General features: G+C 45.1%; 1 protein-coding gene across 2 annotated transcripts in view; it reads right to left on the bottom strand.

The window, feature by feature from the left end:
- WASHC1 (WASH complex subunit 1) overlaps positions 1-25,050 on the bottom strand; it is a gene marked incomplete at both ends in the record, with an annotated part of 38,778 nt that continues 13,728 nt past the window's right edge. For both annotated transcript variants that reach the window (XM_079538663.1, XM_079538662.1), the window contains 9 exons: positions 1-152; positions 731-799; positions 1,444-1,602; positions 1,910-2,068; positions 2,540-2,744; positions 3,582-3,717; positions 4,580-4,716; positions 8,863-9,009; positions 9,698-9,809. In XM_079538663.1, coding sequence (XP_079394789.1) covers positions 1-152; positions 731-799; positions 1,444-1,602; positions 1,910-2,068; positions 2,540-2,744; positions 3,582-3,717; positions 4,580-4,716; positions 8,863-9,009; positions 9,698-9,809 — 1,276 coding nt within the window. The remainder of the gene's footprint in view (positions 153-730; positions 800-1,443; positions 1,603-1,909; positions 2,069-2,539; positions 2,745-3,581; positions 3,718-4,579; positions 4,717-8,862; positions 9,010-9,697; positions 9,810-25,050) is intronic.

The raw sequence follows: 25,050 nt of genomic DNA, 5'->3' as shown, positions 1-25,050 counted from the left end.
CTATGACTCCCAGTCATCCTCATCCTCTTCACCCGGGGGCTGCTGTGGGGGTGGGAGGGGTGGTATCGAGTCTGATATACGAGCAAAGGCACCAGCAGGACTGCCAGGAGCATCGGGGTTTCCTGAGGCTCCCGGCCCTTTCCCTGAAATACCTGGTAGGGAAGGAAAAGCTCCAGTGAGTGGCACCTGGGGCCTAGAAAACACACAAGCTTAGTGAAGGTGAGATGAAACACATGGCTTGTGGCACTGTGCCTTAAGCAGCCAGCTGACCCAAATCAAGTAGAACTGCAGGTGTGCTGAAACAGCACCACAGCTCTCTGAAAGGGCTTGTTTCAGCAAAGCTCCGCCTGAGCAGGTCCATGCCCTCCCCTGCCCTGTGTGGGCAACACAGGTGCTCTGAGAGGGAGCAAGGGGACCGGCTCCCCTGGCACTGATGAAATTCTGATGAATACTGCTGTCTCACCCTCACCCTGCAGAGCCCCTCACTGGCAGTTTTCAGAGCCCATTATCTGCCTTGGGCACACAATCTCCCTCTGGTGTCTCCAGCTGATCATTAAATGGGAGGTTCCCCAGATATCCCCCTTTAAATGCACTCCCAGCCATGCTGTGGCACACAGACCTAGGAAGGAGTCTGCCCCTGGTTCTAGGGCTGTGGCTGATAACTGAGGTGCCTGCAAAAGCTCTACCTCCTTCCTAGAGGGACGGAGCAGCCCACCCTGTGTGACAGTACCTTTGCGCCTCAGCACCAGCTTGTTGAAGAGGTCTGACATCAGATCTCCACCTTGTCCTGTAGCTCTCACTGAAACAGAGCAAAACCCCAAGTGTCACATGAGAAGGAAGAGTCAGTCTGAGCCTAGCAGCAAGGTAAACACATTTTCTTGGAATAGTCTTTTCAGAGTAAGGAAAAATAATATAGTCTTCAGCCTCATATCACATCCATATCCTCCCCTCCCAATACTGCCCAGTTTCACATCAGGAAGCCAGGCACTGTGGGGTAACAACATTCTCTGGGGCAATTTAAGTGTGGAATTGCTCCAGAAACAAGAGGGCTTGGGCATCTGCAGTCCCATTCTGCCAAATCAACTGTTTCAATACCCTCAGCAGCCACCCAAACCAACATGCTCAAACCAGCTCAACTCTGTCCCTCTCTTGGCTCCAGGGATTCCTTTGACCGTCCCTCACCTGTGAACTTTTAAGCATGTCCTGAGAAAGAGTGGGTGTCCACCAAGAACATTCATGCTTGCCTGGCAGATGTAGTGTACTGAGTCCACAGAGGACTGTCTAAATGGAAATACTGAGACCTTATGCCAACCTGTAAGGAGAGAACATCTCTCTGCTCTGTATAGTCCTCGTGCTCCTGGATGCCAGCCTGCCTCCAGACCTACATATCTCAGCCTGGGGCAGAGAGAAAGGAAGACCAGATTTGTATAAGAGCCTCAGCACCTTGTTCTTGTTCCTTTTGCTTCTTCTTCTCCAGCTTCCTCTCCTTGACGCTGCGGAGGTTGGCCTTCCCAATGCCCCCAGCCTGGCGAATGGATTCCAGGAGACTGGCACGCCCAGTTGAGGGGTTCACCACCTCCTTTGGGGCTCCCTGGACTGAAGCTGCAAGGAAAGGAAGAACATGCATCAGTCCCAAGCCCACCTGAATCCCCACAGAAAGTGCTGCTAATGTCCTGCCATCTTCTTTTTGGGACTGACACAGACACTTTCAATCACAGGCTCACACTGAGCTCAGCCAGCAAGAGGCCTGCCAAGATGAAACTGAAGGCCTGCAGCCCCACAGGCAGGCAGGAGCAGCTTCCCTCTTCTGCCAAGAGGCCATTCTAGAAGTGCACTGAGGGCATGAGCTGAAGCTAGGGAGTTGAATTAGATTCTGCTGGTGAAGCAGGTGGAGGTGTACAGCTCTTACCTGCAGGCTTGCTGCTGTCCTCACTTGCTGTCCGGGCTGGTTCAGAGGGGGCTGTAGGTTGTGGCAGGGGTGGTGGGGGAGGCACAATAGTTGGTGTAACAGGAGGAGGTGGGGGAGGAGGTGGTGGGGGAGGTGGCAAGAGCCCAGGATCCTGAAGATCTGAAAGATGAAAGAAGTTGCATCTGAACAGTCTCAGAAGACATCAGTCTCAGAGCTTCAGCTGAGAGCGTTCCGTGCCTCAGCAGCAACTGATACAAGACCCTCAGCATGCACCATGCATCACAGCACTTTCACCCTGTACATCATCCCTTACAGCATATACAACCAAGGCAAGGGTTGAGATTCACTGTTCCCCAGCTCCATTCCACTGGGCCTATCCAGCTCACCCAAGAGATTCCTTGCTGACCTGAGGCCAGTCCCTCACTGCACACTGCTCTTTTGCCCCTGCAGTCACCTGTGGTGAGTCTGCTCAGAGTCTGGCCAGCACTTGAGCAGGCTGCAGCTTTGACTCAGATCCAAATGCACCCTTCTGACCTCTCCACTAAGGGAGTTACCACCTTCTCTCCACTTTCAGTGAACCCCTCCCCACTTCATCCTTCACAGGGTCCTGGTAATGGTGATTGGAAATACCTGCTTGTGAAGGCTCCACTGACTCAGTGCTGAAAGTGGGTAGCTCTGGAATAGCACTGCTTGGAGCGGATGGTGCGATGCCAGGGCCCAGGTCAGCACTGTACATGAGATCTGCAGCAATGCCAGGCAGGTCTGGCAGGTAGGACGGCACATCAATCTCAGGGACCTGGCCCAGATCTGGCACGTAGAAGTAATTTTCAGCTACCTAAAAGAAACACAAAATAAAAAGATAGTGCAGTGAAGGCACTCCTTTTCCTTGCAGCAAGCAGGGGCACTGCAGAGAGCAGCCTGGGTGGCAGTCAAGGCTGGGTCTTGCTACAGTGGCTGGCCCTCAGCTGTCCATACAAGTCTGTGCTCTTGTTTGCTAAACACAATGCTTTCTCCTCCAGTCTGACCCGACAAGCTCCTAGCCTCCTTTCTTCAGCCTCAAACCACACATTCAACCATACACCAATAAAGCTCTAGGTACAGCTACTACAGGGTGTTTGTTACAAGGTCGGTCATGCAGAGGCAGCATAGACTGGTGCCCTGCCTGCCTTATATCCACACCAAGCACCACACCCCTTTGTTCAGGCTGGTTGGCCTTTCCATTTTCATTAGCAAGTGGCCCTGTCCAGCAGGAACAATGGGGCACAAGCCTTCCCCCAGGCACCTTCCAGCCATGGCACCTCACACCTACTCCTCTACAGAAGTTAGCACAAGGGAGATAGATGATCAAGTGATGGAGTCTCCAAACTCCTCTATAACTTCGAGGTCTAGCAGCAAGGTGAATCATGTTACATGACACTTCTCACACCATCCAGCAAATGACTGAGAAGAGAGACACCTGCCAAGTTTGAGGGCTTCATCTCATCCATTAAGCCCAAAGCAGGACTGCAGGCAGGAAAATAGGCAAGGTCTTTCTGATAAGCAGGTTACCCTGCAGCCATGTGGGGGCATTCCTCTACTGTTCTCCACCCTACAAAAGCTTTCTCCTCCTCTCAGAAAGCTAGGTCCATACTCTTGACTGGGAAGCAACTGCATCCCCTCAGCTACATCTCACCTGCCGGTCCAGCTGTCCCCTTTCGGTGATGGAGAGAGGAGCATCAAAGAGCTTCTCTTCTGTCTCTGTTTCCAGAGCCACATGGGTCTTGGTCACTGCTCCAGCTAATGGATCCAGGAAAACATACTTCTTGTATCTAGGGCAGAAGGCAGGCACTTCAGCAAGGCCACCTCAACAGTGTTAGTCAAGAAGGACTAGAAGGAGAGCTCCCAACTTGCTCAAGCAGGTGGAACATGTTGGGCCCTCCCTCAATCTCCTTTTAGCCCTTTTTAGCCTCACTCCTCCACAACCAGGAGCCCAGCTGTTCTCCACCCTTCCAGCACATGCATTCATCCTGCAGCAAAGCCCTACCACGCTGCCCACCATTACCTAGCTCACCTCCCACTTTCTGGCCTGAGACTGCCTCAAAACCTTCAGCAAGACAACAGTCTCTCCAGGTGCCTTATTAATAAAGGGGAAGGAGGAAAGAAGAAGAGGGGAAATAATCAGTAGCTTGTGAAGAAAGAAGAGGTCCAGCAGCTGAAAGCTCAACTAGGACTTAAAGAAGATCTTCAGTGTAGGCAGAAGGAAGAACCATGAGGCAAAGTCTGATGGGAAAGGGAAGTGCAGTGCAGTGTGTGTGGCAATGGAGATATTAAAGCAGTGACAGTGGTTAAGTTTTGCTGTGAGGAGCCATCAGGAGAAAGAGCAGTACCTAAGCAGGCAAGTGGGGCAGAGGACAAGTGACAGCAGCTCTCAAGGCTGGTGAGAACTTGCAGGAGGAAGACAGAAAAAAATAAGGAAGTGTTAAGCTGAGTTGAAAGCAGGTGAATGAAGGATTCCACCCATAGGTCAGAGTGAGAAAGGGTTGCTAGCTGAGAGCTACCAAAACCTGTCCCATCAGGAGTCTACTAAGCAAGATCCCGAGGAAAGCAAGCAGCACAGCTGCCCTGGGGCAGGGATAGCTCCTCTGAGAACAAGCAGAGACAGGTGGCCAGCACAGTCCTGAGCCAACTTACAGGTTCTCCGTGGTGTTGAAGAGCAGCAGGGAGCTGAGAGAGCTGATGTTCCTTGGGAGGCTGCCAAGACCTTCTTCTGCATCATCTTCCTGGTGAATTTTGGTGTTCACACACACTGGGAAGTACTTGAGCTTCTCCTGCAAGAAGACAGATAATGGATAGCAAAACACTAAAAAAAAAAAAAAAAAAAAAAAGCCAATAGGACAGCTCTCCCCAGCCACCAAAACCCACAGTACTGGTTCCACTACCAAGTCTGGGAATCCTACTTCTCCCTCTCTACCTCCATTTGAGAAAGAAAGCACGTGGACAACACTGCAACCCCAGGTGATGAATCTCATCCGTTCAGGCCCACGGAATATGCTTTTGGTGCTACAGATGGGTTATGCTGTTGGTGTTTCAATGGCAAGAATCCATCAAAATATAACAGCCATTTAGGTTCTTATAACCAGCGGGAGGGATTGAGCATCTCTATCTGAACTAAGCATTTGCTATAGTGTCTCCAGCTGGGAGATACGACACATTTTCATGCAAGCAGAGCCCCCAAACATCTCTGTTACCTCCCCTCTTCTGCCCTCACCTGATGTTTTAGTAGAGGTGATCCCACTGGTGGGGTATGCAGAGAAGGCAAAGGAAGGTTAGGGAAAAATTGCATGCCTTCACTAGGCAAGAGATCAGGCAGAAGGGAGTATGCAGGGTGGAACGTGCCAGATGGTTTTGCAAAGCCTGAGGGATTTGCAGGAGTTTTCAACTCTAATGAACTGAAATCTCCTTTCTCTTGGTTCTAAAACTTCATGCATAATATATAGAACTCCCTTTAGAAACGAACTTATTGCATCTGAACTGCTTGACTTTTATAGAGCACAGGAATTGCCATCCCAGATCAGACCAGTGTTTCAGCTAGCATGACAGCATCCGCTGCCAGATGCTCTGGGGGGATGATGTTCAGTGACCACAACACACTGCTGCATGCACAGCACTACAGAGAGGAAAGGAATTTGTCCCTGAACCCAGAGAAAGCCTATGAAACAGCAAACTCTCATCCTAGACCTCTCCCCACATCCCTCCTCAGCACCTTCACAATTCTTTCTTCAGTCAAACTGGGACAAGCAGCAGCCTCACAGCTCCATGCTGATACAGCTCCCAATGCTGCCCGCAGCCTTCTACTGCCTCGCTACTTCCAGCATCACCAGATGTACTTTGTACTTGCAGTGGGGAATTGGAGACCATTGCTGGTTCAATTTTAAGACCACAGCTCAGCAACATAAGCAGTTTCCACTGATGGAAATTTCAGGTTTGAATTGGGTAGTCAGAAATCCCGGGAAATGGCTTAGTCACAGCTCAGCAAATCCACTACAAGTCTGTATGGTGCTCCGAGTCTACAAACGCTGTGGGAAAAGACTGTGAGGTTTCGATTTTTGTTTCCTCCAAATAACAGATTCCAACTTGTGAAAAATACGCTGAAATAAACACCTTGCATTTCTGCAGCAGCAAATAGGCAAAAATACATGAGTAAATTGTTATTTAGAGACTCTAGAATCAGAGATTCAGAAATAAAGGTTCTTTTTGATCATTAATATTCATTTTGCAGCGTTTAATTTTTTAAGCATGAGGGAGTACTGATGTTTCTGCAGACTGTTCACACACACTTAGCCCTCGAGTCAAATATATATTTTTTTACTTCTCTCTTTGTGGATTCCAATTAGCATTGGAAGGCTGTGCGTCACTTTAAGGGTGGAGCAAGAAACCAACCATTACCTACATTTACTTATAAGTCTAATCTAAAGGTAGTTACAAAAGCACCAAGCGTATTACTCTGAAATGTAAATCCTTTTAATTTAAATGCTACCAAAGCACAAGCCTTAAAATATCTAGATCTGTTTTGATATTTAGAATAGGTACCTGTCATTAATAATATCCTGCAACTGTGAACTCTGCAAGTTGACGCATCATTTAAGAGTGAGTTTTCTGAAAGTGACAGGAAGACCAAAAGCCAAAGGTTCAGCAGCCTCAATGTACTGAAGTTGTGGAGTGTGTTTGAATGCTTCAACACCTGAACATGGTGATTTGGCACGCAGCAGGATGATCTGTGATGCACTTCCAGCCACTTTTCTCCCTAAGAGCCTATGATTAACAATATATAAGTCACACTAGTTCTTAGGTTTAATTAACATGCAACCTTACGATGGGAATTGGAGTGATGCATCTGAAACCCCCTTCTCTCTCATGCTAATGGAGGCTAACTGGAAATGCAGTTAAAGGTTAGAAAGCGCCTGCCTGCACCTATGGTAAACTCTGCAGAGCTCACTGGGCAGCTCAGGTTACTGACACTGCTGAAGTCTAATGAGGTATCTTCAGAAACTTGCAACTGTCAGTCGGACCTCTCCCCAGATGGACGGTGTTTCCCACAGTCCAGTGGAAAACTCTTGTTTTCCAGCCTCCGGAAGGGTACCTCAGCACTCAGACACATCCCACCCACAAACACAGTGCCCAGCACCTCAAAAGCCCTAAAAGCCTGCAGCTGGATCACATTTAACAGTGCCTAGCTGCTAACGCAGCCATGTGCAAAGCAAGTGAGTCAGGCTTAACACAAGGACCCCATCTCCAATGTTCTTATCTGTCAGCACTTATGTTACCAGCCTATGCCTCTGTCCTCTCACCAGCTGAGTCTTCATTTGCTTGTGGAATGGAGGGCAAAAGAGAACTTCCCAGAAGGGAAGCATTTTTAAAATAAAATTGCAGAACCACATACAGTTCTAACTCAAATGCTTCTGCCCCAGAGCACAAACCCTAAGCACTCAGCACAGGCTGGCATTACTTACCCTCAAAATGACAGGATCAGAGCTTGCTTTCCTGGCAGGGTGTGTGTGTGTGTGCGTGTGAGTGAAGTTAGCAAAGGCTACTGTGACTGCTCCCAGCAAAAAGGCCCTCATTAGAAGTGAAAACAGGCAGTGAGCCTCTGCTGAAAGCCCTGAATAATTGAGGAGGGTATAAATGCAAACATTAGACTTCTCTCTGTCACATTTCATTACTGCAAGGCACATCATGCTCATGCTCAGCTGCGGATAAGAAGGCCCTGTCCCCCTGGATGGCGTTCGGACCACACTGAGCCCCACTGCACAGCAGCTGCCACTCCTGCAGGTCCTTCTATCTTTCATAAGCCAGTTGTCAGCACAGCACTGTCCTACCCCACAAAAGAGTTGTGGGTGACAAAGCCACAGGCCCTCCCAAAAAAGAAATAGTCCAAAGGGAGAACTGAGTCACAGGAGGAGGGAAGAAGCACAAACATACACTGGAGTCTGCAAAAGTCCCTGTGGTGATGGCAGCCTTGATCATGGAGAGCAGAACTCTGCAATGGAACAGGGATCTCCTGGGCAAGGGGAAGGGTGGCACTGCAGGTGAGTGACATAGGCTGCAAAGAAGAGCATGCAGAGCTTACCAGCAGGCGAGTCGAATGGGCATGCCATTTGCTCTTAGTGGAGCCTCTACCAGTTGATTCTCTTTTCAGTCACCTCTCTGTGTGAGGGGCTGTATATCAGCACACCTCCCTTGCCAATGCCTGTGTACCTCTGCTCCCTGCAGGCTGTCTGACGGGATGGGGCCATCAGACAGCCAGCACAACAGAAGTTGGCTTGCCCCAGCTGGCCAACAACAGGTCCCATGCAGCTGTGCCCTGGCCTACTGCCAGGCCTTGAAGGATGCACAAACTCTGCTCAAGTGTGCCAGCTGTCCATTTGGCCAGCAACTCCACTTCCCGATGTGGCTGAAATATTCATAACTACCTCACTGTACAGAGACCTCAACTCCATTAAAACTCAGGAAGGTTTAGTGTGATAAAACATTCAGTGGCAGGTTTATTTTTGGGCCACGGCATACAAGGATGTGGAAGCAAGTCTCTTAGGGGGAAGAGAGCAAGGAAGCTGAGTTTGAACCCTGATGACAGTTTGAACCCTGACCTGCCAGGAAGAGCACGTCTGCTACTCCTGGCACAGCACACATGCAGTAACCTTAACAGATACCAACTTGTTCTCTCTTCTTTCCAATCCAGTTTGACCCAAACTGTCGGGGTGTTCCTTTGTATCAAATCTATCACTTCTCAGACCACCCTAAGAAGCATCTCCCCCTCACTCACTACACAAACAAGAAAGGAACGCCACCTCCTTCAACACTACCTGCTGCAGACAACAGCTGTTCAGCTCCCCACCCATACCTAAAACTCTGGTCTACTTCATCAAGGAGACTTCTCTTTGCTTGTTCATCTCACGGTCTTTTCTCCTTCTCCTTACCTGCAAGGATTTTTCATCCAGCATTCTGTGCTTGCTCTGGATCTTGTGTCTTGGCCATTTCTGTTTAGCTGGGTCTTCTGCACCAGCAAAAATCGAACAGTACTCCTGCAGCCGTTCAGGGGCAGGATACTTGGCACTGGAAAATACCTGAGGAGAGACAAGGAGGGATTTCAAAATCCCAGCAACTAAGCAATCTTCTGCTGCAGAAACACGCGGAGTAGATTAAGGCACATGATCTGTGCTGCCTGTGGGAATGGAGAGCCTTGGAGTTAACAGGCTCTTAAGGGCTATTTCTGCAGAAACCATCATGAGGGCCATCAATTTTGAAAGTTGAAGTGCCAAAAATTCTCTCTCTCTGCAAGTAACAGGAGGCAGAAAGGCTTCCAAAGTGCAGGAAGGGAACTGGAAACACTGTATTAAATACAGCAGGAATGGTAAAAGGAAGATTTCCACCAGCTTTACACAGCTCACACAGATAAACATGCACTGGAGGGGGAGGCTCTCTATCAGCAGCTTCTATTCAATGCAAGATTGTAAGAACATGAAATGAGAGGGTGTTGGGCATAGCGAAGCACAAAGCTGTTTTATTCCAAAGGTAGTAGTTAAGGCAACAACTTATATCGGCCTCGTATGGCCAGGAGCTGGGTAGCCCATGGGTTTAAGAATCATTAACTGGCCTTGTCAGAAGGGGGACTCTCATCACAGCTCCTGCTCAGCAGCAAGGCACAGAGAAGCGGATGGGCAGCATCTGTTTTTCTGCAGAGCTTGCTTCAGGGATAAAGATAGAAGGTGGAAAGAAGGAGAGAGGCCATACAGCCTTCATTGGAGTCACTACCTTAATAGCCTTCTTGCTGCCCTTGATCTTCTCAATCTTTGCTTGTGCGAGCGTGACTCTCTCACTGATTGCCTGAAGCTGTGCCCGGCTGGTTTCCACCCGCTGAGAGATCCTAAGGAACAAGGACATTGCTTAAGGATAAGAATCTAAAGCCAGAGATTTTTTGGCAAGAGCCAGTCACCACACCAAGAGAAAGGATGTGAATCTCAGTGGTCTGGATTGTTTCACAAGGCAAGATAGTACAGGGTCAGATACTCGTCTTGGTCCCGTTAAGAGTTTCTCACGTGCTCCAACATGAAACAAGACAAGTCTGTGATTTTCTGTGCGACATTCTCCTCGCACAGCACAGTCAGAACTGAGTGAAGAAAACCCCATGCCTCACTGCAATTACGGCTAATAAGAAAGCCACAATAAGTTATCAACAGACAACAACCTTCTCAGAAGAGACCCTCCTCCTCTGTACATAACTATGAGGTGCAGCCCCACTTCAAGCTCAAATGCTAACAATTGTTCTGAAGCTTCATCCCTTTAGCAAAACCAGCACAGAATATTTTTGTGACCGCACAATCTTTCAGGAGCCACAGTACTTCATTTCAGCATTGTTTTGTAGCAACGAGTTCCAGCGGATCATTTTGTGCCTGGAAAAATCAATCTCGGTCTTATCTTTAAATTCCACCCCCAAGTCCCCCTTTGCATTTAAGCAGAGAACTCCTATGCTCTTTTTTTTGTTCTGTCTGTATAATTCCTTTCAGTAACAAAGGTGACATTAGCACTTTCCAACTCTACCACAGTCTTTTCAAGTATTTTCACCTGGTGCAATGCATTCTCTCAGTAAAAAAATGGATTCCTCTAAAGGCTCCTGCTGGCTGCAGCTACAGAAAAAAACAGAAGTATGAGCAGCCAGCTCACCTTCTTTCATTCTGAAAGACCCCCATTTCTTTCTCTAGCCAGCTTTAAGCATTTCTGCTTGCTCATAACCATGCATCCCTCTTTCTGAAGGCATGAAAACCCTCCCTCATGCACAGGGCAGGAGAGCACACAGTTTATTCTACTCTTTTTGAAGTGGGAGATGAGCAAAACTGAACCTCATGAGATCCCGCCTCTCAGTAGCATCCTCCACTTCTTCATCCTTTTACTTTAAATACAGCCTAACAGCTTGTATTTTGTACCAACACTAAGTGCAAATCTGTTCATGGTTTCCTTCCCACACCCTCCCACTGTCTCAGCGGAGGAAGTCCACATCGTTTATATACTTGATAGTTCTCAGAGTGGCTTATGTTGTTCCTTTCAGCGTGCATTTCCTAGCACCTGTCTGCAGCAAATTCCATGTGTCACAGGGCTGTCCCATTGCCTTGTTTTGTTAAAGCACGAGATGCTTCCCAAGGAACTAAATCTTTTCTAACTGTTCTTTCCAGCCAATTTTCCCACCTCACAGTTTGCTTCTTTTGCACATGTTTCATAATCGTATTGATTGACCTCATTCCCAGTGCTGCTCCTGGGGGCACCAGCCTATTTTTACTTCCTCCAAAGATGAAAAAAATTGGTCATTTATTTCTGCTTTGCCTCTCTCCCTCATATCAATGATGTAATTTTCCCTCTCACCTGTGAGTAGACCTCTGTCCTAAAAGAACTGAGCAAAGCCTTCTCGAAGCCCAAAGTAAAGAGAAAACATCAAACAGTCAAACACTTCTAGTCAGCATTCTGCTGACTCCCAGACCCAGGTCTCAGGGTCAACAAGGCATACCTTTCTCTTCCAAAAGGAAACGTTAAGCAAATACTCATGCAAGCTCAGACCTGAAAACCAGTACCCATTCTCCACCCATTACTCCAGAATGCAAGTAGGCCAAATGAGGAGGCAATTTCTTCTTTCGCTACCTGCCTGACCACTCCTCCATGTATCACCTCTTCCTCTACCTTCCCAAGGAACTCAACTACAGCTTCATCCTTCCCTTCTACTCCCAGATAATTAAGAGTGACTTCAGCCAGCCATGGAATGGCACTATCAGACACACTGCCTCCTCCCTGCACAAGCTGGGGAAGCTGTCCAGTGCCAGCTCAGGTGTTTCAAATCACTTTGGCTGCTCCAAGAAGCACCCTGTGATCTGTGATTTCTCCTATGATCTCTGCACTAGGATTTGCCAGTCTGACATTAGCACACCTGCCAAAAACCTTCACCTGGGATTCACCTTCACAGAATACAACAGAGAAGGAATACACACCAGAATTGCTTTATTTCTTGCTGACCAAGGTAACTACCACAAAATGATTAAACACTGTAATCCAACTAATCCATGAAATTCCATCACATGCACAGGTTCCTAGGAATATATGACTGTTACGTGTGCACAGTTCAACTTACAGTCAAAGTGGTGTTTGAAGAGACAAGACACATGAAGGGCTGGAGGGCTGTGTACCCAAGGATTTACAGGGCAAATCCTTTGAAGCAGTGCTGTATTTGGACTTCAGTCTCCATTTAGGAAGGATTGAGTTACTGAGTGCTGTTAATATGAAAGGAAATGGCAGGATGGGCAGGAAGGGTGAATGTTAATAAAACGGTTTGTCACTGCCCCTCAGAATCCTGTTTCCAGGCAGCCGAGAATACCACCACCATCTGAAGCTATCCTGTGCCCATCTTATTAGTCACTGCTGTGTTACTTTGCTCTCGGTACTCTTTTCTACTTCAGGAGCTCCTGTAGTTAGATTCAACGTGACTTCAGAGCTGCAGAGAAGCAGGAGGCGCACAGGGACAGCCCTCCTGTGCACTGGGGACGAGGGAAAAGGGGGCCTGCAGGAGAAAGAATATATTCACCTGCCTTCAAAACCCAGGCACAGAGCCAAGCCAACCTTCCCGTTCCAGTGCTTTTCTTTGCGGAAGTAATACATGTGGCAGATTAAATCTATCTAGTGGATTATCTCTTAATCCTCAGAGACTTTTATTTTTATCTATGCAGATATTAAAGCCAATCTTTCAGCTGCTTTGACTCAAGCTTTCACATCCTCCATCCCTCTAAAATCTTTATACTGTCAAGCCCCATGCACCCCTCACCTTCAGCTGAGGGCTCCCTTCTCCTAAAGCCTCATGTTCTTCCCCATTTTAGAGAGGACTCCCTCTAAGCACCTAGAGCAGTTCTCAGGAATATTTCCCCCTCTCCTCACCGCTGCCCTGACAGGCTGTGCATCTTCGAGCCCATCTGCAGCCATGGAGTTTATCATTTCCTATTATCTCCTTAAAACTTCTCTGATAATCCTCATATTCAGGCAGCTACAGAGAAATCTCCTCTGCTTCATCTGTGCCTGCTCAAAGGGGAAAGATTATTGTTCTCTTACTCCCACAGGAAAACACACGAAGAATTTGGGATGTGGCACGAAAGACACATGATGCAATAACAATAACAATATTCCTCTTAGTCTCCAAGCACTCCAAAGTGCCAAGTTAAAATTGAGATTTTTATCACCTATATTTGCTTGGGATCACACAACATCGGAAAAAAAAAAAAAATTAAAATCAAAGCAGGTTTGAAGGTAGGCTGACAGGTTACCAGAAAGGTGACTGAACAGAGCAGTTTGAGGAAAGACAGAATTAAGCTGGAGGGAAGTATCACAGCAGAAAGAGGTCCTTTGCTGTCCACATTCAGCACACACATCACCCAAAAGTGACAGGGAAGACAAAACTTGGGACACAGGAGAGAGAAGAGGCGAACTCCACATCAAGGTGAATGAGAAAGGTGAGCCAGCAGAGCCTGGGAGCAAACCTCTCTGGAATACCAAAGAACTTCAATTTCATGTCTGAAGTACAAAAGTAAGTGATCAACCAAGGAGAAAGAACATTACAGAGTAGAATGAGAAACGAAGTTGCACAGGAGGATAAGGCATCCAAAGTATTAAATGACTTCTTTTTTCTTAAATGAGGACTGTTCACACCACAGCAAGTCAGACTTCTGTTCTCCTCCCAGCCTGCGCTCCAGTCCTGAGAGATAGCAGAGAGATGCTTGGCATTGTTATTCTGAACCTAGGTACACACTGTAAATTTGTTCTATAAACCCTTGGCTTTTTGCCTAGAAGTCAAGCTGCTTTTTTTTTTTTCCCCCCTAACAAAGAGTGGCTTTATTAAATTCCTCCGTTACTGCAGGAGGTGTGAATCATAAGGGACAGCATTTATGGTTCTTGAAATTTAGCACATCCCCAGGCTCTACAAGGAGCCTGGTGCTGAAACTGGGTAACGGTGAAGAATAACACCGTTGGGTGCCACGTATCCAAATTACTGGTAGTAAAACCAGCAGGGTACCACAGCTGATCAATGATATACCATCAGACCTCTAGGAAAAGGTTCAGTGGGTTTCCAAAAGGCTGTCAAGGCGAGGAGAGACCATGGGCAGCTCAGGGAAAGGAATACATTGTTCCATGATGAAAGCAGAGCAAGGTGGTGCTGAGCCACGAAGTATCCATCTTTCCCCTCATGCTGTAGAGCCCACTTTTCCCTGGGTCCCAGGAAATATGTCATCATTCTTTTCTACTACTATTTGTATGCTGTGGCAAAGAGTGACGGTAACTTCCAATTTGTGTAAGAATCTCCTTGGAAGAAGGCCATGGCTCCTCAGGTTGCTGAAGTGATCAACTATCAACCCTGGTACCCATTAATAAGGGCTTATGTGCAGAGTCCACTAAGGACTAAACAAGCCAAGAGAGCTAGGCTAGAATACCTTAGTGCATCCTGGCTGGCTAACAAAGAATCATGTTTTATGAGGCACTAGAGCCTTCTTTACAGACAGCCTTACTGCAACAACCAGCACAGCCAGAAACGGGACTGTGAGAAGCTGGAGTCCCCCTCTCACCACTCCCACAGAATGATTCTACCCAGCAGCCAGCAACTCTGCAGTATTGAGACGGAGAGGGCAAGAGAAAAGCTGCTAAAACATTTACTGTTTACAGCAATCCAGGGAAGCGTTCAAAGCCAGCTCACAGTGTCAGTTCACCTCGAAAGTTGGGAAGGCAAAAAGCAAAAATGGATGCTTTTACAGAAAGCCAAACACATTCAGCCACTCAAAGAAAGATCAACTTGTTTGCTTTCTGCTCTCCTCTCTCCTTCATATTTAAGCAGTTTTTAAAGTCTTATTTCATGTCTGAGTAAGTGTAATCAGAAGCTGTCATCATACATCGTCTCTGGCAGAAAGAAATCCCAAGTGAGACAGTGCAATCAATGTTCCTTCCTCCATTAAGGGTTTGGGTATTATACTAATTAATGTTTATCACACTTTGATTGCTCCTTAAGCCTGATTCGCAGGTGTTCCAGCATTCCCATATTGCCCCACTCCCACAATGCCAAACAGCTTTGCAGTCTGGAGGGTGATGAAGGTTGTCAGGTTACCCTCAGCATGATCCACTCTTCATCGCTCTTCAAAGGAACTTCACAAGGTGAAGCAAGAACTTAATTCACTAGGAATTAAGTTTACACAGAAATGGAAACTGTTTTAAATTTTTACCTGTCCATGCAGCACCCGCTCCACTGCAGCACTGTTCTCCTCTCCAGAACAGCCTTCTCTTTTTCTTAAAGGCCACAGACAAGATCTTAACCTTCCAGCCTCCCATCCTGCACTGATCTCAAGGTGTACAGCCTTTCTTCTATTTAAAATAAATACATACTGAGTTGAAAGTCTGCGTTTGCAAATAAATCACATAAGCAGGTCTTCTAGTTTAACTGTACAAGCTGCTTTTTGATCAAACTACTTTTTCCACATGTTAGGATGTATACCACAACAGGTTCTACCCTCACAGTGATAACTGCTGGGAAGGATTATCTAAAGCACTGGGGAAAAGAATGGTTCCTTCTACTATTTCTGCTGGAGTCTTGTAAGTGGCCTTTTGATTTCCTCCACTGGCACTATGGGAGCAAATACTGAATAATGCTATGGAGCTGTTTTCCAGATGGCAGCTACAGAAATTATCTTGAAATACCAGGCAGAGATGCCTTCAGTAGTGTAACTAGTTTGTTAGCTATATAGTAGTCTTCACTCCTCCTTGCAAATTTCTCATGAATGTTTACTCACTTCAATCTTTTTAGTAATAGCCTTAAGTGTTTTTTTTTGTTTGGTTGCTGTGGTTTGTGGTTTTTTAAATCACTACTGAAAGGAAGGTTGCTTCTTGTTTGGACAGAATTTTATGAGACTGTCAAAAGGAAAACACTGAATTTTGTTTCCACACTGCTTGAAGTCGCACATCGTATTGTGCAAATAGCTTGAGAAGGTGTTTTGGCATCTTGTAATATTCAATTAATCAACTGTGCACGCAAACATTAGGTTTCTTTTGCTCCTTTCTCTCACTAAAACTCCCCTCTTAGAATGGCCAAAGATCTTCTTTTCTGTTCTCAAAGATCAGAAATTATGCATCACCGCACAGAATCACAGGAAACTTCAGGGTGGAATGCAGGTGACCGTGTGGTAAACAGTAGCTTTCTGCTTTTTCTGGATCACTGAGTGTCAAAGGAGTTCCTTCACAGTCTTCATTCTGGCACCATATCTGATTCTACACAAACAATTTCATTATGCCCTTTACTCTTAATCAGGATTTCACTCCACATTTTCTGTCAGCAGTAGTCAGAGAAAACAGATCACTACAGATCTAAATATCTAATGTGTGCCTTTTCCCAAGTGGGGTTGTCAGAGAAAAATGCATGAGCCACCAGCCCAAACTGGCTGAAGCTTCTGAGCTTCATCTGAATGTGACAACAGGAGCCTAGCACTTACAAGCCCACAGCAGCTTCCCCACCGTTTGTCTCACTTGGAGCTACAGCAGCCTTGCTACAACACAGTGATCGAGTAGGGAAGCAAGGCAGACATTTGTGGAGTCTTCCTCACCACAGGAAAGGAAGCCCACCATCATCTCAAGCACGCAGAACAAGATGACAGGCTGGTTTGTAGCAGAAGATCTGGAAGTTCCTTTTTATTCCCAGCTTTTGCAGATAGCACCTAAGCTATCTTTTGAATAAGTTTTGAATCAGTGTTCCTGCCCAAGGTAATCAACATCCAGCCGTGCAACGATGATTAGAACTGATTTAGTAAAAATCCCTGCAGGTTCTACTACACAGGCTGCACTGATGTAAAGATGTTGTACTGGGCTTACCTGGCAAGGTTTTGGTAGAAGGGGCCTGCAGGATGGCTACCGTGAGCCTGCAGGATGGCTAACATGAGTCAGCACTGTCTCATGTTAGATCAGAGCTGCCCCAAAAGGCCCCCATGGCTGCCAGAGCTGAGACATAAGCACTGCTGGGTGTGCCCTGGGACAGCAGATTTAAGGAAGGGAAAAATCTGCTGCACAACAGCAGCTATGGAAAAGGAGTGCAGAAACGTGAAACATTGGGCACTGAAGGCAGTGCAGGAGGTACTCCAGGCACAGAGCAGAAACTCCCTGTAGCCTGAGTAGATGCCCATGGAGGAGCAGGCTGTGCACATGCAGCCCACAGGCATTATGTGCAGCCATGGAGGAGCCCACAGTGCAGCAGCAGATGAGGCTCAAAGGAGCTGCAGTCCATGGAGAGCATCTGCAGGAGAAGCCTGAGCTGTCAGAGGGCAGCCCATGGGGGACAGGGGTGGAGAGTGACCATGACAAAGCAGCAGAGACTTATGGACTGATGGACTGGTGTTATGGACTGACCACAGCAACTCACTGCTTCTGTTCAACAGTGATATTTCTCACCATCCTGTGACAACCAATGCTGACTCACAAAATTCCCCTCTTGTCTTACAAAGAAAATACGCCCAACCACATTAGAATTGTGTTCTCAGAAATAGTTACTAGGTCGTTGCTAGTTAAGAAACCTCACTGCTAACTATATATTTTCCCTTTCTCAACCATGCTTCCAATTTCAATTTCTCCTCATAACAGATCCCTCTCTTTCAAAAAGGGTCTCTTTCTTTTAAAAGAAACATTTATTTCCTTATTTATTGCCAGCGATGCCTTTCACTTCAAAATATTTGCACTTCAGAAACAGGATCTGTTTCATGTTACTTCTTCATTTTCGTATAACCAATTGCATTCACACTTAAATCTCAAAAGGCACCTTCCACGATACGCCCATCGACAAGCTAATTTGAGCCTATGTGCTTCACAAAATAAGAGTAACTTTTTATCATGTTTTTCATCCAACACCTTTCCTGAGTAACTAAAGTACTTCTAAGAGATTTCCGGTTACTTTTCCCCAAAAAACTTTGGGCTCTAGACAGAGGGCTTTTTGTAACTGAGTTGAAAAGCAGAACCTCTCTGCTTTGTTTGACAGCTCTCTATCATTTCAATGAAGCACTCTGTGGCACATCAGTGATCAGATATCACCTTGAGAACAGTTCTAGACACAGGATTTCATTTTCCTCAGCATCCTTAAAGATTCATCTTCCCTAAGTGGTGACTTGCAAACAGTCATTAAGAATGGAAATATTGCTTTCGCAGCAATACCAGAACAAATTCGTATAGTATACTTTTCTCCACCGCAAAACTTCAGGACCATAAATTCATACATTCTGCTAGTCCACTTTATTTGTAAAATACTAACACAGAGCAATACCTTCAGCAGCAGCTAATCCCCTAATCCCCAGCTGACAAAGTAAGCATGAAGCATAATAAAAGGTATGATTTTGGCGATGGTTTGTTATTTACTTCCTTTCCTAAATTGGCCATATGCTAGAAAGAACAAAGAAAGCCCTGCCTAGTGCTCAGTAACCCAACAGGAGTTAGGAGCTTCTCAAACTGCCTCTCAAAAAAGTCACATAGAAAAGTCCTGAGTTTGGTCTAGAACCAAAAAAATCCAAGATGCCACTTTCAAAAGTGCTGTTGTTGAAGCGAAGCCAAAGAACCTAGTCACTGGGCAAAGCAATAGAAAGAATAAGAAATCTTTAGTTGGGTTTGAAGCCATTACTGAAATGACTGGCATGAGACATACATTTAATTGATAACCAGAGAAGTTATTATTGCTGCGCTAACGCTAGGCTGAAGGGCAACAGTATTACCTTCTTTTCTACAAGTAATGTCCCGTCATGCCTCTTAGGCCCCTCAAGCATTTCTTATCTTCAGCCTTGATAGTAGATCTAAAATTAAAATCCTTAAAGTAAAATAAAACCATGTATTTGCCTTTTAAAATACGTATTAATCCAGAATAAGGATTGTATTGAATAAATTAAGAATGGCATTGAACTCAGAAGACACTACATTATCCTCCTGGGGTTTCTCTTTAAGACACATTACTTCTGATCCTTCATCCTCTCCTCTCCCTAATGGCAGAGCACAGTAGATTCAATAAATTGATTATTTGGAGGATTTACATTAACAAGTTCTTATTTCTCCTCTATTATCATCTGCAAATCGATCTGCTGTCTCCAAAAGCGCTGTTCTCAACTGTCAGCTGCATTTACACCCAAACTCTAACCTACCCCCTTCTGAAAAAGGCCACTGGCAGCACCACAGCCAGTCAAAAAGGACTGCTGAAAGAGAATTTAATCCGCCAGTCAAGCGTGAAGAACAGACCTTTGGCACTCCTGTTTCCTCCCCCAACTCTCTCCACAATGCACACACTACCATCTACAAAGGTGGGAGTCAGTAAAACACATTTCAAGCCTCTTGGTGTTATTTTCCAGACAGTTTTCTCCACACTAGATCCCCGATGGAAGTCATGCCTGTAAAACAAAGTGACTTGGTTGCATCTCTTCCTTCAGGGCTGACTGAATAGACAAAACTCATCCATAGGAAGAGAAAATAATTCCAACACATGTGTGAGAGTCCGGCATCCGAAGCTGGTTGAGAAGGTAGAGCTATCACTTTGTATAAGAAAAGAACAACATGACAGTTGTGTCATGAAGAGTGGGAGAATCAGACAATACTGCCATACCCGCAGGCTACAAAACATGGAAAAAGGGAAAGATTTTGTTTTTGCTGTTAAATACATACTAACTTGTTAAAATCTGCTCTTCCTTGGTTATTTCCAGAGGGGAAAAATAGTTACAGCCATTTGAGGTAGTAATGGGAAGAATCATCACATCATAGAATCACAGAATGGCCTGGGTTGAAAAGGACCACAACGATCATCCAGTTTCAACCCCCTGCTATGTGCAGGGTCGCCAATCACCAGACCAGGCTGCCCAGAGCCACATCCAGCCTGGCCTTGAATGCCTCCAGGGATGGGGCATCCACAGCCTCCTTGGGCAACCTGTTCCAGTGTGTCACCACTCACTGAAAAGTGAAAAACTTCCTCCTAATATCTAACCTAAACCTCCCTTGTGTCATTTAAAACCATTCCCCCTTGTCCTATCACTATCTACCCATGTAAACAGCCGTTCCCCCTCCTGTTTACATGCTCCCTTCAAGTACTGGAAGGCCACAATGAGGTCTCCCCAAAGCCTTCTCCAAGCTAAACAATCCCAGTTCCCTCAACCTTTCCTCACAGGAGAGGTGCTCCCGCCCTCTGATCATCTTAGTGGCCATCCTCTGGACCCGCTCCAAGAGCTCTGCATCTTTCTTGTACTCAGGGCCTCAGGCCTTGATGCAGTACTGCAGATGGGGACTCACAAGAGCCAAGTAGAGGCGGACAATGCCTCTCTGGATGGAAAAGTTCCTAAGATCTTTTCCAAATCTCTGTTAACATCAACTTCTTGCCTTAGTAGTTTATAGACATAACATTGTCAGACAAATCTCAGTCATTACATATCCTATGAAATAGATTCAGTTCCTTCCAAACCACAGCCATCCAGAGCAATTCAAGGAAAGGAAGCTCGCTTGTCTGCACAAACAGCAGTTTCAGAAGGGCAGAAGTTGTACTAGGATCAGTCCTGGAGAAAGTTCTCAGGGCACAAGAACTGTGGAAAGGTATTAGGGAAGCATACTTAACATTTGCACGCTAAGAGATTCCGTCATGAGTGCTCTGTGTTAGTCAAGGGTACCACTGGGATGTCAGTACCATTTCTGCACTCTGAGCAGCTCCACTGAATTCCTGAGGGAACAGCACCATAGACAGATAGCATTTCCACCCCTTGACAATTTTTTTTTTCTTTATTTCTCAAAGGGCTCTTAGGTCTCTTCCCATGCAGAAAAGCCTTCCGCTTTAGGGGTAAGTGTGAGATTCTTTTCTCACATACCTGTACAGCACCAGGGACACAACATCACCACTATTATTTCTGGATTTGCTACTCTCAGGCTCTAGGAAACTACCATTTCCAGCCATTAACAACCTCACAGCATTAACAAATCAGACTATTCTGAACTCCATAAGCTTCTACAAGCATTGCTACAATACCATGGTGTTTGGACTTCATGCTACCTTTTCATTCCAGAAAAAGTTTAATAAGCAACTACATTAATAACAGAGAGCTATAAGCTCATTAGTTTCCACTTCTCAAAAACGGTTGAGAGAAGAGGTAATTATATCTCTATATTTTTTGTTACAGGACAGTTCACAAAAGTTTAAGCCAATTTATAGCTGTTAAAGTACACAGAATGACCCATCCATCAACTCAGTCACAGCTATGACCTCAAATTGACTGTGTTTTAAAATATTTGTTGAAAGCAATGTTTATCAAGATAATTACTTCCCACATTCACAAATGAGTTTAATGTTTGCTTCTTTTGGTCTTCCCGCCACAGCTTTTATTTCCGTAAATGATTTTGAAACTAGCTTTATCTGTTTTCCAAGATAGCGAATAATAAAGAATGGCAGCTACTACATATGGCAATTCTCATGTTAAAATTACAGCTCTTTAAAAATTGTAGAGAAATTAAGCTAAGCCATAGGGAATCTATACATGGTAGTAAACTCATTTTAGCCTACAGATACATAAAAGCCCATTACAAACCAAAAGCAATAAAAGTTGAGTCAGAAAACCAATACAATCTGCATGTGATTGGGCTAAACGTTTATCTGATTCTCTTTACCACTTGTCTTTTGTACTGCACATGCCATGTGTTTTGATCAAAGTGCCTCATGTTTCCATTAGATATTCTATCACCAGGAAGGGCCCCTAGAATTATAGAGAGAATCCACTCAAGAGTTTGAAATCATTGCCTGACTTCTTATTCAAAGCAGCCGTGAGACCAAATTCAGGAGTGGGAAAACACTTCTGAAACTTTTGCTTTTTTTTCTTTTTTTTAAACTACTTACAGCAAACTGATATATCATCAGTTTAGTATGATTGCACCTAAGTCACTCTTTATTTTTAGTAACTGAGATTATAGATAAGGCTTGTGCTCCCTTTCGTGCTCCTTTCAGCCACTTCATCAGCCTGGACACAATTTTCCCTCATTTTGTTTTCAGATATGAAATGAAGCATGAAGAGCCCTTCTTCCCCAAAGAATGTTTTCGGTAGCTAATGCAAAGTCATCTCATGCTTTGAGAATGCTTTGCATTAATGCCTAGACTGAGTCTCTCAGTTATTCATTAAAACATACTTCTATTTGCACAGTTACTATTAGGTGTGACAAGTTTAAGTCTGCTTGGAGGAGGATATTGAGGGTGAAGCACTTCAATCATTTCTTTAAATTGCTCATGTTAAGCTACGCTGAAGGCTTTGTTAGCATAAAGAAGGCTACAGCTTATCAAGTTCAAGCCTGCCTTTCAATCTCTTAATGCAGAACAGATTGATCAGTGTCTTTTTGGGGGAATGGGATTCAAAGATAAACAGACTGCTAGTGATAGAAAATGGTGTGGAAGAGCCGATGTTAGACTTAGAGCAGGGGCTTAAGTAACCATCACTACATTTCAATGACAACGCCATAAAAAGAACCTTGCAGAGTCAAATTTAGCATTCTGTTCTTCTCCTTCAAAAGACACATTTAATCTCTGGAAGTCTAAAAGACACAGATTTTCAGCACTCTGTGAAATGAACAAGAATTCTGTCCATCACGTTTGTTTCATTTTTTATGGAAATATCTTTCAAGGACTTAATACCATTTGGTCTCACATTCCTACTACTCCACTTTCATTTCAAGCTGTGACAGCTGTAACTGTGCTCCCCACCTCGTCACCCCATAGAGCTGTCAAGGTATCTGAATGGAGCCTTGGTCTCATATCATACGAAGTTTTAAGCTTAGGGATTTTAGCAGCATTCAGAAAATCTTAATCTGGACTCCTACAGAACATTCACTATCCCTTCCCCCTCCTTGAGTACATGGGATGGTTGCTCTTGCTAGCTGCCATCAGCCATCCAGGCATGTTGAACTGATCTTCTCATGTATCAACTCTTAAAGCCTTTCCCAATAGCTCTGGAACATCTCTCAAGCTCCACTTCACAAGCTTTCAAATTCAGCTTCTAGAAAAACACAAGAGCTAAAACTTCTGAGCAGTTTCTTACAAACAGCATGCTACATTTACAAAAATTCCACATTAACTGGACCCATCTCTACAACAACAATCAACATCTGCAGGCATCTTTCCTCTATCTTCTCCAAGCTCCATGTCCCCATAGCTGTAAACCACACACCCACTCCTTTACGTCACCATTTCTGCTTTACCTTCCTAACAATGAATGACTGCACCTAGGGCATTTCAGGAGAGAGGTCTGAAACTAAACTGGACCAGCATCTTCTCTCAGACGGCCTCTGGGAAGCCTTCAAAGTATAATGGGGTGACTTGTTGCTTTACAAGGGTCTTGTCACTTTCAAAGGTTCAGGTTGGATATTAGGAAACATTTCTTCTCAGAAAGAGCGGTGCTGCAGTGGCACAGGCTCAGGGAGGTGGTGTAGTCACCATCCCTAAAGATGTTCAAGAAACATGTGGATGTGGCAGTGAGGGATGTGGTCACTGTGTATATGGGGTGGGCTGACAGTTGGACTGGATGATCTTAGAAGTCATTCATTGTAGTCATTCATTTCCACTACTGATGATCCGGATTAATGATGGAGAAGAAGTGGGGGAACATCCAAATGCACCTCACAATTAAGATTTTGTCTGTGTTTTCTATTTCAATCCATACTGACATGCAATCATTGTCAAAGCTCATTCCAGGGCACACATCTCACAGAGCACTTCCTCTCTATATCTCAATGTTATTCCTGTCCCAAACTTTCTTTAGGGCTCTGTTGTCCATGAGAAATTACTGCAGAACTTATGATTTGATTATAGGCAAAGGAGACTACAACCTTGATAATGACATTCCACACCAAGTAATTGTTTTCTTTCTACTGCTATCACAGTAAATGAGATAACTCGGATAGGCAATTTCCCACAAATCTGTTATACAAAAGTGTACAGTCTGAATAATGAGCTGACATATTAGAGGTTATTAACATCTCCTGGCAACAAAATCTCTCTCCAGAAACTGAGAAATCCCAAAGGCCTCACTTACCAAGGGGCCATCTCAGAAAATCTAAACCCATCACCATTTTTAAGTACTTATCAGAATAACGTTTTTGTAAAAAAATAAAAATCCACAACACATGATTCCAACACACGCTTTCACTCAGAAAACGCTGGTAATAAACAGATGAGATACCATTAAATGAGTGTTAAAGTTGGTCATTCCTCCTACTGCGTCCTATGTCAATAGTCGTCCTTAGATGTCCAAGAGTTAAACTCATAAAGATATTATGCCAGATTGGATCTGTTAGAATATTTATGTTTTCAGCAGTAATTATATGTATTAAAATCTCAGTAGCTGCAGGCAATGAATTTGGTCCTCTCTGCAGCTTCCACTGCAGATTAATTACATGAATTCAGTTAACATATACAAAGTAAGAGCTTCCATTACTCCAAAACACAAACCCCAGAAAGTACATCCAGCCTCTTAATCTCCTCACACAGTGTTTTCAGCACCAAGTGGACAGGACTTCCTAAGAGTCCTAACTAGACTGTTAACAGCAGTGACAGAAGACATCAATTTGCCCGGCAAATAAGAGCCTGCCTGGGTCAGTGCTTTCCCCATGCAGAACATGGTACTTTACTATTCTCCACTCAAAGGATGTAGGATGGGTCTCTGCTCCCATGGTTTAGGAACATGACCCAGAGGGATGCTGCCTTCTTACTGATTCCATCTCACAGCCCAGGTGCACTGTTAGCAAGGCACAGAGGTTTAATTTCTATGGGTTGCCAGATCTGCTCTCCAGTGCCTTCCCCAGTGCATCACTGGGTCTCAGCTATAATTGACACAATTTTTTGCACCTGTACATTCCTTAAGCTCTACAAAATAATGAACTTCCCCAAGTACCCCATTCACCACATAACTTGCCATAGCTAAATCCAACAGCAAATCAGTTTGTCTGAAAGCATTTTGAGAAATAACAGCTTGGCAGAAATTTCTCACAGTGATTTCCCAAACAGTTTTCCTGTAACCACAACAGTACCACAGCTGCCCTCAGTCGTTCACCAAATGAGGAGAGGAAAAGCTCAC

The sequence above is a fragment of the Tetrao urogallus genome (assembly GCF_951394365.1).
Source record: "Tetrao urogallus genome assembly, chromosome: 1".
Classification (NCBI taxonomy): domain Eukaryota; kingdom Metazoa; phylum Chordata; class Aves; order Galliformes; family Phasianidae; genus Tetrao; species Tetrao urogallus.
Note: the sequence above shows the minus strand (reverse complement) of the source record. Positions and strands in the feature narration are given on the sequence as shown.